Here is a 12,568-nt window from a genome sequence, read left to right as displayed (position 1 = left end):
GCTACAGCTCTAGCCTTGAGTGTTGACTAGTGAAACTGTTAGAAGGGTAGTGAGACACTTTCTATTTTTACTCTCTGCTTATAGAATTACCCAGATAGTGATGCTATGATAAGACTTATTTGCATAGATAAGGGAAAGCCTTTTCTTTGGCAGGCTTTCACATGAGGGCCCTGCTCTAGCAGTGAGGTGTAGATACAGAAATTTAATACCTGTAACTCTCTTGGAAGCCTCGCCTCTGTGCACAAGCCTTCACTCTGGCCGGTATTTCTTGAAGTTGGTCTTAATTCTTGTGGAACTTCATAGGGGATCCTGAGATCGTAGAATGGTTTGAGTTGGAAGGGATCTGAAAGATAATCCCATGGGCAGGGACATCCCATTAGATCAGGCTGCCCAAGGCCCCATCCAACCTGGCCTTGAACACCTCCAGGGATGGGGCAGCCACAGCTTCCCTGGGCAGCTTCACCACCCTCATTGTGAAGAATTTCCTCCTTATGTCCAGCCTAAATCTGCCCCTCTCTAATTTATAGCCATTCCCCCTACTCCTCTCACTACATGCTGTCTGGCTTCAGGTCACACACCACTGAAAGCTCAGTGCTAGGATAAACAAAGCAATTAGTTCCTGCCTGCCCCCACCAGGTTAAAGAGGGGGAAATGTCTGCACAACATCAGATTTTCCTCTGTTTTGAGTGACTTCTGTTTCTTATTTCAGGTTTGCTGTATTTATGAGTACAGCTCTATAGTTGTGAAACCTCTAAAGCAGACAAAAGTTCTTGATTTCTTGACCCCTTCTTTGAAGTATGACTGTCCTCCCTGCTAAACACCTCAAGTTTGAATGAATTGACCATGTGTGAGTGTAATTCTTTCCTCGAGTTAGTTGTAAGTGTGATTGTTGTCTTGATCTGGACACTTGTGTTCCTCCCTTGAGCGTAACCCCAGCAGAATAGCTGCCTCCTGGTTACAGTGAGCTGCAGCTGGGGTCAGTCAGTGTCGTCATTGTGCCTTATGCACACACCAGTTAGCACTGGGAGGAAGCTGGGCCGGTCTTCAATGAAACGGCAGCAGTAGATGTGTCTGTGATCGTAATTCACACGAAGTTAACGCTCAGGATTGTTGTGCTGTGCTAAGAAAGCCTAAACTGCATGGGAATAGTTCTAATTGCTGGCTTTTTTTGAGCATTAAGATATTTGATTTATTACACTGTAGAATCTATTCCTCCAGTCTCTCTTCTCAACCTGTTTATAAAACACCATGAACTCTGTAAAAAGTGTGCAGTGACAACTACGTTAATTGCTACCTAAATGCCCTCTAAGTTAGAGGGTGTTTTGCCACACTTTGGCTGCAGGCGTAGTGCAACATTCAAAATTTAAGAGTTCAAGATATGCGTGAATGGGATTAAAACTTGGTTCCTTTAGAACCAGTGCTACTAATTGCAAAGCGCAACAAGCAGAGGAAGGCATTGGGTTGGTTATGTATCGCTGTTAGTTTAACCACTGGTCTTAAACCTTATTTTATTTTGAAAAGGATTAAATAAAGCTTTTAGTAATAAAATCCAAATGCTAACAATCCCTCTGCAAGACCCATGCAAGAAGCAAGCTTAACTTCTTCATGACTCTGCTCTGAAAACAGGGCTTGATGTAATGGCGCTCTCTCCTCCACCACTAAACTTTCCGTAAGAGGATTTATAGCTGTATGCTTATCACCAGCTGCTGAGCCTTTCTTCACAGCCATCGCATCATCCAGAGGGACGGCAACTAAAAAAACATCAGGCACACAGGGCTTAGCTGCAGTTTCAGCTGCAGAATTAGAATTGGGACTTGCCCTTATCTGTTTCCTCCTCACCTCGCCTGGCACCTGGGACTGTAGTGAATCCTCTCCTGGCACCTGCATCTTGCTGTGTGAAGACAGCACAGGTAGGAGTTGGTTTCCAGTCCTGTATGTCCTGAAGATCAGAGCCCACTACAACAAAAGGTAAAGCATCTCTCCTCTTGCTTTCTTTTTCTGCCACATAAACTGTAGCAGATACTTGTGGCAGCTGACTACATTGTTGATCTTCCTCCCTGGCACAAGGGAGGGTTGTCTGGGAATAAGGAACAACCACTTCCACCAGGAAGAAGGGACGGAGGCGATTTTTGACCTTGTCTGCGTTAGAGTTGGGGGGTGGCTGCCCGTCACCTAGTGCCGTGGCTACAAAGATAGAAGTAAGAGCACTGGTAGCAGAAGCAGCAAATTCCAGACATACTGTAAATCCTTATGTTTAAAACAAACATGCTGACACTTGGTGAAAGCAGGTGTGGTGGAGTGGGGAGCAGGGATAGCAAATGCTGTTTGGCATGGGGCTGAAAAACACCTGCAGCCAAGAAAAGTAAAACTGTTTATGGTCAGAGACTCTTCTGGGTAAGCATTTCGTCTGGCATTTCTGACAAACTTTATTTTCAAATTCCCTTAAAAGCAGGGATTTTCTTAAAAGAGCCAGCGCTAATTTATAGATCTGCCTAAGCTCAGCTCTGCTGAGACCTCGCATTTTCCTGCAGCCTGGAACGGGGTTTGGACAGATGCTGCTGTACCAGGGAGACTCCGGGCACGGAGCTCCACTGGGGAAGGTTTCTGCAGTGAGGGCCTCGCCAAGGGAGGTGAGCTGCTTGTGGAACTGATGATCATTCCTTAGCCCCCTCAGCCCAGCTGCAGAAACCCACCAGGCTTGAGGCAGCACAGGCAACCACCACCCTATGATTGCAAAGGCAAAAAATTTAAACCCACTTCAGCAGCCCCAAGGATATCATTTGTTTTCCAGTATACATTTTCAGCGGATACATACAATATCTTTTTTCTGTTCCAATGAAGCAAGCACAAAGAACAGAAAAAAAACTATACAGCAACGTATTTTCAGGGTTACCACTAACTGAGTTTCTGAGGGTCATGAAGGCAGGAAGATCACAGGTGCCAGCCACGATCAAGAACCTGCTGTGGGATAAAAACTTTAATCCACCAACAATGCAAAAGATCATTCTTAATGAAGGTTGGAAAACCATCGTCTACCCACTTGCTCCTGCACTCCTGGATGGTTGTATCTCTACAAAAATCCAAGGAGAATCTCAGCAGCACTGAAGATTTAAGACTTAAGTGTCACTGCTGCTAAAGTATTTAGACTATCTACAATAGCTTCTGTTCATAAGCAATATATTCATAACAGTTCATTCAAAATTAACCATGTATCATTTTCAAGTTCGTTCACTGGTACGTATGCTGATGGTAAACTCACCACTAAAATGCTTCTTCCATAAGAGAATCCTTTATAAATAATTTCTTATCAAGAAATTCCTATTTTGATAGGAATGGTTGGACTCGATGATCCGGTGGGTCTCTTCCAACCTGGTTATTCTGTGATTCTAAGAAAAATTCACAACAGCTCATCAGTCCCGAAGAGTGACAGTACAGATCACGACATTAAAAAAAAGTTAAGTATGAGTATGCCATGACTCAGGAAACTAGGAACAACAGCTTTCCTATACAAAGAATAAGAGACACTTGAAGAATATGAGGACTAGAAAATGTATCACTTCTGGAGTCAGGATAGTAATCGGAAGTCTGGGCTTCTGTATTGAGAACAAAAGGAAGCAGCAGGTCTTCATAAAGGCATGAAACATACCTGTGGCAAAGGCAGTCATGTGGTCAATTTGAAACCATCCTCAATGAATACGGATCAGAAGATAACTTATAAATTTGCATCATTTGAAAACTTCCCCAATTCTAGGTATACAAAGCTCTGCACTGCAAAAGCTTCAGAGATGTTTAAGTACATATACCATAAACAACAGAAAAAAATATTATTAGAAGTAACCAAACAGAAGCATAAACTACCTAAAATATTTAAAAAGGCTTCTGCCTCTAACTTCAGAAAAGCATATAGGAAAAAAATACATCTGGAAACAACTTCACTGGACTTGGAACTTCAATGTCAGTTTTGGAAGCCATTGAGAGTAAATCCATCACACAAAATGCACCAGCTACTCTAGTAAAACATGTTGCTCTTTGGCCCCAGAGAAGAGCCAAGCAGCTTTAAGAGCAGCTTGCCCTATTGTAGGTAATTACCTTGTCCTGTCATCCTTTGCTCCATTTACAGAAGCAGTAGCTTCCAGATGATGTTAAAATCTTATGAGACAGAAAATTTGTTGATTTACTGAATTTCTGTCTCTTAAGGTCCCATATAAGCCTTATGCTTCTGCCACAAAAAGCATCAGTTCATTTATTCATTAACTCTTCCTTTGACAGTTTATAACAGGTTAACAAACCACACAAGGGTGGGGTGGTTTTGTTTGTGGTTTTTTTTTTTTAATTTGCAATCTTTTTCAAAGCTTCAGCTAAACAAGGAGAAGAGGTCTTGTGTTTCTTGCAAGCCCCATCTTTATATTTCTTCCTGCCAGAAGTAAAATTCTGAATGAGGGTTTGCATTCATACACAAAAACCTCCAGGAAAACTTCCTTGCTTTTCCTAACAAAGGTACAAAATGTTGTTTTTATTTAAGGTGTCTTTATGCGGATCTCAGACTCTTCCTGTCTTCCTCTTCATCAGGGCCTTTGCCACCACAGACACCTGTGGCATACAAATTACCTTTTTTTAATAACATAAACAAACTGCTCTTAGTGGAAGACTGGAAGGTGTTTGGTATTTAAATGGATCTGCTCAGCCAAGTCTGGCAATCTCTCCTCCCTCCCCTCAAACAGTCAACTCTAACAATCTTTTTTCTCTTAACCTCTTCACCTGGGAGCCTTCCTGGGCATCTTCTATAGATAAGCACAGCTTGCCAAGACAAAGAGACTGAAAAAGATCCAGGCCAATCTTGCAAAACTCGAGAGACTGCTTGATCAAACTGTCCACTGCAAGAGCACCTTGGAGAAGTCCCACCAAAAGACACACAGCATTTTTGAGAAAAGAGCAATGAAAAAACAGCGGTATGAGTAAGACAAGTGAACATGAACTCCTCATTGCTAAAACACACTGGTTAAAACACAGCAGCTCTATAGGTGTAATGAAAATCCTGGGTAATTAAGCAGAGAAGTTCTGAGCAGAAGCAGGAGGACAATACATTAATATGCACCTATTCTGGTAACCTGTGCTGGGTCAGATTTTGGAATCTGAATTTACATTAAAAAATACTGTGAAAAATAGAAATAGTTCAGTATTTCACTCTAGAAAGCCTGTTGACTTTCTTACTGTCTCATTTATATCTTGTTCATGCAAAAGAACAGTAAGAAGTGACCTGAAATTTTTTTATAACACCTATACCAAGCCACAGCAAAGAACACAACATTTGATACAGCAGGAAAAAAATAAAAAGAGATGCAGTGCTTGGAAACCAAAGCTAGAGATCTCTAGGTTTAGAAGAGTCAAAAGACTGGATCTTTTCAGGTGCTGTCCTTCTGCAGCAGTTCACAACACCAACCTTCTGTACCTCATTTCCTTGTACGTGGTCCCTCCTGCAAGCACTCTGGAGATGTATGCAATGCCAGCAACAAAAAGCACTATAGAGATGCAAGATTTAAATGTAATTCAATCAAGGGAAACAACCTTGAATATACACGTGTCAAGGGTGGGCAAATCCCTTTTTGACATCTACTAACAATGGCACAGTTTTACAACGGATCAATTAAATAAGTTTCAAAGCTCAGGGAGACTACAATATTGTGATAAAAGTAGGCCTTTTGTAAAATAACTCAAGTATTTTTTTCCCCTAGTGCACATTCTACACTGGCAAGTTTCATACAAGTATTTGCTCTTGCACAAACTAAGCGTATTGTGTATAGATACGGATAATTCAGTGTAAAACCAGCAGGTTCCCCTGCTTTCTGAATCTCTGTATGGAATACAATGTTTTAATTGTTCTTTGGTCACAATGAACCAGAACTGGAACTTGCCTGTGTATTTTCATGTTCTGTAAGTAAGCTTATCTAGATAAAAGTAGGCTTTGTATCAGTACTTTCTAGCTTACCTCAAAGACTTAGCACGTGAGAGAACATTACCTAAGCATCTACTCAAACTGTAATTAGCAGAGAAACAATTCCCCCTTTTTTCTTTCCTAAGCTCCTGATTTACATCAAACGATTTGTCATACTGTTCCTTCAGGATGAAGGATCAGAGGCAATATACCTGCACTTTTTATCCTTAAGTCCAGTGGAGACTACAGTTTATGTTCCAGGCTGAGCCAAGGACTAGCGTGTTAGTCCGATGCCACTGGCTGCTCTACTGCCTTAAGAGATTTACTTCTTAATGTTAGCTTTAATAATACTAGTTTGTGATTACACAGTTTTTCATTAAAGTGATTGCTACTGCTCTTAGTATTTTGACTGGAAAGGGAATCCAAGTGTCATTTACAAGCTACTCTGCTTCCACCTAACTGACAGGTTCCATCAGCACCCTTGTTACCACCACATACAGCCCCAAGCCAACCTAATACTTGCTCCTGTTCAAACTTCAAACGGTTACGGAGCAGTTTTTAAACACGAGTACAAGCGATTGTTGGAAAGACAATGAGGTGGTTGTAAATTGAAAAGCAATTCAATGCAACATTTGAGGAATTTTATTCAAGAACAAAGCGTAGCTAGAATATGAAACAAGCATTCAAAGTCAGAGAGAGAAGAAATTAAAGTGCTTGCTTTAGAGTAAATTAGGAACATTTTTCAAAGATGTACGAATACAACAAATACAATTGTGTGTGGTTTGTTTTCTTTAATGAAGAACAAGTAATTCTGATGTCTTAAAAATGCATCTTAAACCTTGTTCGCTCTACGGTTGATCTCAACATGACACATGTAACTCACTTACTAAACCAGAAGACTATAATTATACTGGAAGAACAAAGGCTGAGGTAATTGCTGACTAGAAAACTTTGTTACAACTTGACATCCCAGATTTTTCCCAATTCTTTATATCACCTGGTTCAGGAGGCCACCAATTAAAAGATAAATCTGAGAAGCAACAGAACAGAACTCATGTCTGTGTTTCTTTTAATTTTACTCAGAAATACAAAAGTGCAAGTTCTGTAAATTAATGACATTTACAGTACGTCACAATAAATATGCCACTTTGTGACATCTAAAAATTCTAGTTATTTATTTGAAATGAGTCATATTGAGATTAAAAACTGCATCAACATCAACAAAAATACCTGACCCAGTAAAGATAGCCTTAACATATTAACTAGCAAGATGCATATTCCGTTATTGCTATTAGACCATGCCTCCGAGTTCCAAAGTATAAAAACTTAGCAGTCTACACAAAATACAGTTGAGTTTTTTCTCATCACAGGCACAATCTAACATAAAAAATAATTTAGACATTTGCAATGTAGGAGATTCTCCTACAAGGTGAGAAAAAATAGAGAAACAGAGAGTTCTATTTCAGTGATGATTTTCTAAATCCACAGAGAAGCTGCAATTTGCACAGAGTTATACGGTTCTATGAATATATAGTGTTTTTCCATACCCACTCCTGGCCTGGCGAGAACAACAGGCCCTTTAGTAAATCTACTACTATTTGCTAGCTACCTTCAAGTATGTGGACCCTAGATATCCCAACACAAATCGCATGCAGGTGTCCTGAACAGCCTAGTCTCACGTTATATTTAAGCAGTGTATTTAAAAGGAATTTTGACAGTAACTGTATCATTTCCAGATATTTATTTACCGAGAATGGGCTGTGTCTCTGATCGCAACACATGAAAAGTCATATAGGACAAAATAAGATTTCAAGTACGTGAAAGCCCATCTTTAAAATCATCTGAATTCTAAGTAGTCACTATATATACAATATATTGTTTTCTAGTCAATACTTACTTGCATTGACCAAGTTAGGTCGATCACTCCCTTGTGACTCAATATTACTGCCAAAGTTAAATAAAAAAACACCAGTGTACTACCTGTAACACACCTAGATTACAGAAAAATAGAGCTGTTTTTTTTAAGAGTTAAGAGTCTCTCCTCTCCTCCACAAACTGCAACCGAAGTGCTTAACTGCTCTAGGAATGCCTTTCATAGCAGGAACTGTGTTATTTCTAGACAGAAATAGAAGTGTCTCAACTGTTTCATTTGGCCTCCTAAAAGTGATATTACTTTTCTCCTTCATATCAGTCTCGCTTTAGATGCAACCTCAAAAGCAAATCAATGAAGGTTAGGTGTGGGCAAGGTCTAGAACATTGGTGGCAGATTCTACAGAAAAAGTAAGAAAAATAAAAGTTTAAGCTAAGGAACTGTTTAAGGCAACCTGACCAAAGTAAAGATAAGGCTTTTGGATAACTATTTCCAAGGATATCCAGTTTCCTTAGCTTTGCAAATAACACCATTCAATTAACTTTCTGGTCAGATCTATTCATAAGCTTCTTTAAAAAAATATTTACCTTCCTAGAATATGATATTAGCTGAATATAAAACATAAGAACATACTACATGTTACAGACAAAAGTAAAAAAAAGCTACAGATGAGCACACAGATGGCCAAGTATTAAAAATTACATGATCATAAAAGTTTCAGCTCTCTGAGGTATTTCAATATTGTAACACCACAGGTTTGGAATACCATATAGAGACTTAGGATATTGTAGTATTGGTATAACTACCAAAGTAGATTTTTGGTTTTGTGTTTTGCTTGGTTGGGTTTTTTAATACCATTAAAGGTCACTGCTATAAGGATTCAGCAGCTTGAATGAAAAATAAGTAAAAAATTACTGTATCTGGTCTATGTATTTTAACATAATATTCAGAATATTAAGAGCAGAAATGAGAACTGCCCAGACTGAAATTGCGTGTCAAACAAAGTAAGTATTTAGCTGGAATGTAAGAGTTCCTAAATACTGACATAAATATGAGCTGGGTTGGGAAGACAGGAATGAAGAATGGAAGGGGATGCGAGGTTTGAAATTCACACATTAGTCATTACGAAGTCACAGACATAAGCCACTAAAATTTAGCAAGATCTGCTTTTTATGGCTGAATAGTTTTCCTCCTCCTGTGTCCTGGCTAATGCTTGAAGAAAAAGTCTTCTAACCATTCCAAACTTCAACATTTACACTAATTACTTTTATTGTATTATTCTAATCAAAACAAAAGTGTTTCCCTTAGCGTATTTTAGATCAAGAACTGTTTTAAAGTAAAAATCACACCTGCCAATATTGTTGAAGTAAATCACGTGTGCTTATTTAGGCTCACCCACAGAGTTACAAAGCAATTGTGTTCAGCTTGTTTTAAAGAAAATAAAAACTGAGGAGTTAAAAACACAAGGTCACTTAACCTTCTTCCTGGTTGATTTACTTTTAATTAAAACTGTAAGGTTTTACTAAGCCATACCAACTCTGACCGCACTAGGAAAGTGTCTCTGGCACAAGTGGTTTTCAGAAGAAAAGCTGGTCTTCCCAACAGCTTTTTCTTCTGCTTCATCTTAAAGTGCAGAAACTGTGGGAAAGGATAACTTCTTGTCTGTCACTGTGGAACTACTTCCCTTAGAGAGGCTAAGGCTGCGTGTATGCGGACGTGCAATCTGTTCTCAAAGTCATAGCCAGTAAATTCCTCCTGGGGAGAGGAAAAAGAAAAAAAGCACGTAACCATCAGCCTCATTCACTTTATAATATGAAGATAATTTTACTACTAACACTTAAGAAGCAGTGTTACAAAACACAGAAGAGGTGAGCTGGAGATTGCATGTTGCAATATCTCTGCATTTCCCAAAGCAACAGAATTATTACAGAATTTCCAAGTTGGTGAAGAGAGCAGAAAGCTTCCACTTCCAACATGCTGTTTGGCTCCCATGTAGTTGGAACAGCACCTAGGAATTTCCACAAGTCCAAAAGCTCTAAAAAAATCCCAACATGTCCAAGGCAAGAACCAGTTGGGAACAGAAAAGGAGAGGAGAGTTGTCATTTTCCAACTTTCTATAGCCAAAACTTAGTTGAAAAACCTGACAAGGTTCTACTGCTCCAGAAGAGGCCACGAACATGGGCTCTGTGCTATGACTGACCTAGCAATACATATCTGCGTAACATAGGTAACGATGTATCGTATACATTAATGTAAATCTGCATGATAGCATTGTAAATTCTAGCTGAGGGACACTGACACTTAACATACACTTCTCCTGCCCCAAACCCCAAAAAGCACAACCTCTCAAATGCCCTCATCTCAGAAAGGCAAACGTGAAAGCATCTAAGTTTTTACCTTGGCTTGGAGAAGTAATGCTTTGCCTCTTGGCACAGTCTACAAAAAGACAAACATCACATCAGAAATGTATTGCAAAATGTGACAGAAAATACCTTAAGTACATGGCCTGGTCAGTGCAGAATAGCATCCCTATCTTGAAACCAAGGTACCGACCAGACAAAACCCTCCCAAATTAGGGAACTAGAAATACCAACGAGGCACCCAAGAAATGCAGTATTTTGTACTTCCAGTCTTCCACAGAAAATGAGAAATCACAACTTTACAGCAAGTTGCTACCGTTGATGGCAAGCTACAACAGTGCACAGGGAAATAAACAAGTCAACAGATTGATTAATCAATAGAGTAATTTTTGTTTCTTACCCAAAATTTAAGCCATTTACTTACAAAACAAGTCCCTGGATTTTAAGCTTTAAAGAGTACTTTTAGAAATCTCAATTTCAAATCCTTAAGAAAAAATATATGTATTTTCAAATAAATATTTACTACTGAAAACTCATGTTTTATTTCTTATCGTACACTGCATTTTTAAGCCTTGCAAATAAATAATCGACTGCCTGATAAAAGACAGAAAAATTAAATTTTCTTGTTCAAATATATCTGAATACGAGTGTTTATTTACATTGGTTAAATTACATTCAATGTCTAAGACACCTACAAAGCCAAAATATCTGTAAACTTCATGACATAATCACATTAAAATCTTAAACAATGCAATTAGGATTAAGCAAACATGATTCAAATGACATGGTAAATCAAATATGTAATTATGAGTAATTTCAAAGCAAAGTAAATTTAATCATAGAATCATTAGGTTGGAGAAAACCTTTGAGATCATCAATTCCAATTGCACCTGTCCACTACTAAAGTGTACCCCTAAGCACTTCATCTACCCACCTTTTAAATACCTCCAAGGATGGTGACTCAATCACCTCCGTGGGCAGCCTGTCCCAACGCTTGATGACCCTTTCTGTGAAGAAATTTTTCCTAATGCCCAATCTAAACTTCCCTTGATGCGGCTTGAGGCCATTCCCTCTTGTCCTATCACCTGTCACTTGGGAGAAGAGACCAACGCCCACTTCTTTACAACCTCCTTTCAGGTAGTTGTAGAGAGCAATAAGGTCTCCCCTCAGTCTCTTCTTCAGGCCAAACAACCCTAGTTGTACTACACAAAATGGCATAAACTGCAAGTAGCGGTGTTACATGTTTGAGGAGGGAAACAGCACCAAAATCGGTACAGAAGTTGCCCTGATTTAAGATTCTCTGGGCTCCCTAGGAAGCACGGCACGTGCAAAAACCTGAACAACCAAGTGTTCCCTCAACAATCCATTTGGACACTCTGAAAGCCAGGTGTATTGTTTTCCTCTTACCCTGAACAGCAAAACCCTCACTGCTTAGGGTGAAAGCCAAAATACCAACACATACAGCTTTAATGGAATTTAAATGACTCAAATCGCTTTACTTATACATGCCTTACAATGAAATTATACAATGGCATACATGCCCTCATTCCAGCCAGGTTTCTAACATGCATTGATGCATGAGATTAGGAACATACCTGTCCTAAGAGTCAGAAAAATAATCCCAAAGTAAAAAGACTTTTGATAAATATCATATTGTTCCAAATACAAGTTTGATTCCAAAAACATGGAGCTATTTTAGGAAGGCACCAAATTCTCTTGGAGGGGATAACTACAGGTAATCTTTGAGCTTAAACACCTTCCAACAGGAAACTAAAAACCTAAGAAAAGGCACTCACCATACTACACAACACTCACAGACAACAAAACCCTGCCTACCCAAGGCATTCCTGCCAGGCCTCTGCTGCCACCAGTGAAGAGGGAGAGAGGTCTTTGCATCTTGAGGTAAAACAGAAGTATTTCCATATCTGAGTATTTACAGATACAGTTTCTGTAAGGCACATACGAAAAAATGTGCATCATGGCATGATCCGAAAGGTGAAAAGTGAAGTATATGTGCCGCTTTTGGGGGCAAAGTACTAAATAATAATCAAAATGTGGGGCTACACTTTACTGCTTCTGTAAAAGAATTCCAGACAATCTCAGTATCTGTTTTTATGTAAAGATAAAACCCAGTAATAACAAAGTCAGTGCAGTGTTATTAGCAGATAGCAGAGTTCCTCAGAATGTCCTTATACCTCTCGATATTAAAAAATTAAGACACTGGTGTCTAAAACGCACTGTATTTCTTGATTTACAAAAGAACAAAGTAGTAAGTTTCTTTACAGTAGCTATAAAACAGATATTTAATACTTAAAATATATTATCATCTATAAACCTTGTTTCATTTTTCCCACAGTGGTATGTTGACTCTTCACCGTAATTTTAAGAGTTTAAAAATTGGTTAGG

General features: G+C 39.0%; 1 protein-coding gene across 2 annotated transcripts in view; it reads right to left on the bottom strand.

Annotated features, from left to right (window-relative positions):
* Nucleotides 1–6,991: 6,991 nt before the first annotated feature.
* TTC39C (tetratricopeptide repeat domain 39C) overlaps nt 6,992–12,568 on the bottom strand; it is a 43,181-nt gene continuing 37,604 nt past the window's right edge. For both annotated transcript variants that reach the window (XM_069853980.1, XM_069853981.1), the window contains 2 exons: nt 10,200–10,238; nt 6,992–9,557 (listed from right to left, as the gene is read on the bottom strand). In XM_069853980.1, the coding sequence (XP_069710081.1) occupies nt 9,468–9,557; nt 10,200–10,238 (129 nt within the window). In that variant the 3' untranslated portion in view covers nt 6,992–9,467. The remainder of the gene's footprint in view (nt 9,558–10,199; nt 10,239–12,568) is intronic.

The sequence above is a fragment of the Phaenicophaeus curvirostris genome, chromosome 3 (assembly GCF_032191515.1).
Source record: "Phaenicophaeus curvirostris isolate KB17595 chromosome 3, BPBGC_Pcur_1.0, whole genome shotgun sequence".
Taxonomy (NCBI): Eukaryota; Metazoa; Chordata; class Aves; order Cuculiformes; family Cuculidae; genus Phaenicophaeus; species Phaenicophaeus curvirostris.
The sequence above is the reverse complement of the archived record's forward strand: the minus strand, read 5'-3'. Positions and strand labels throughout refer to the sequence as shown.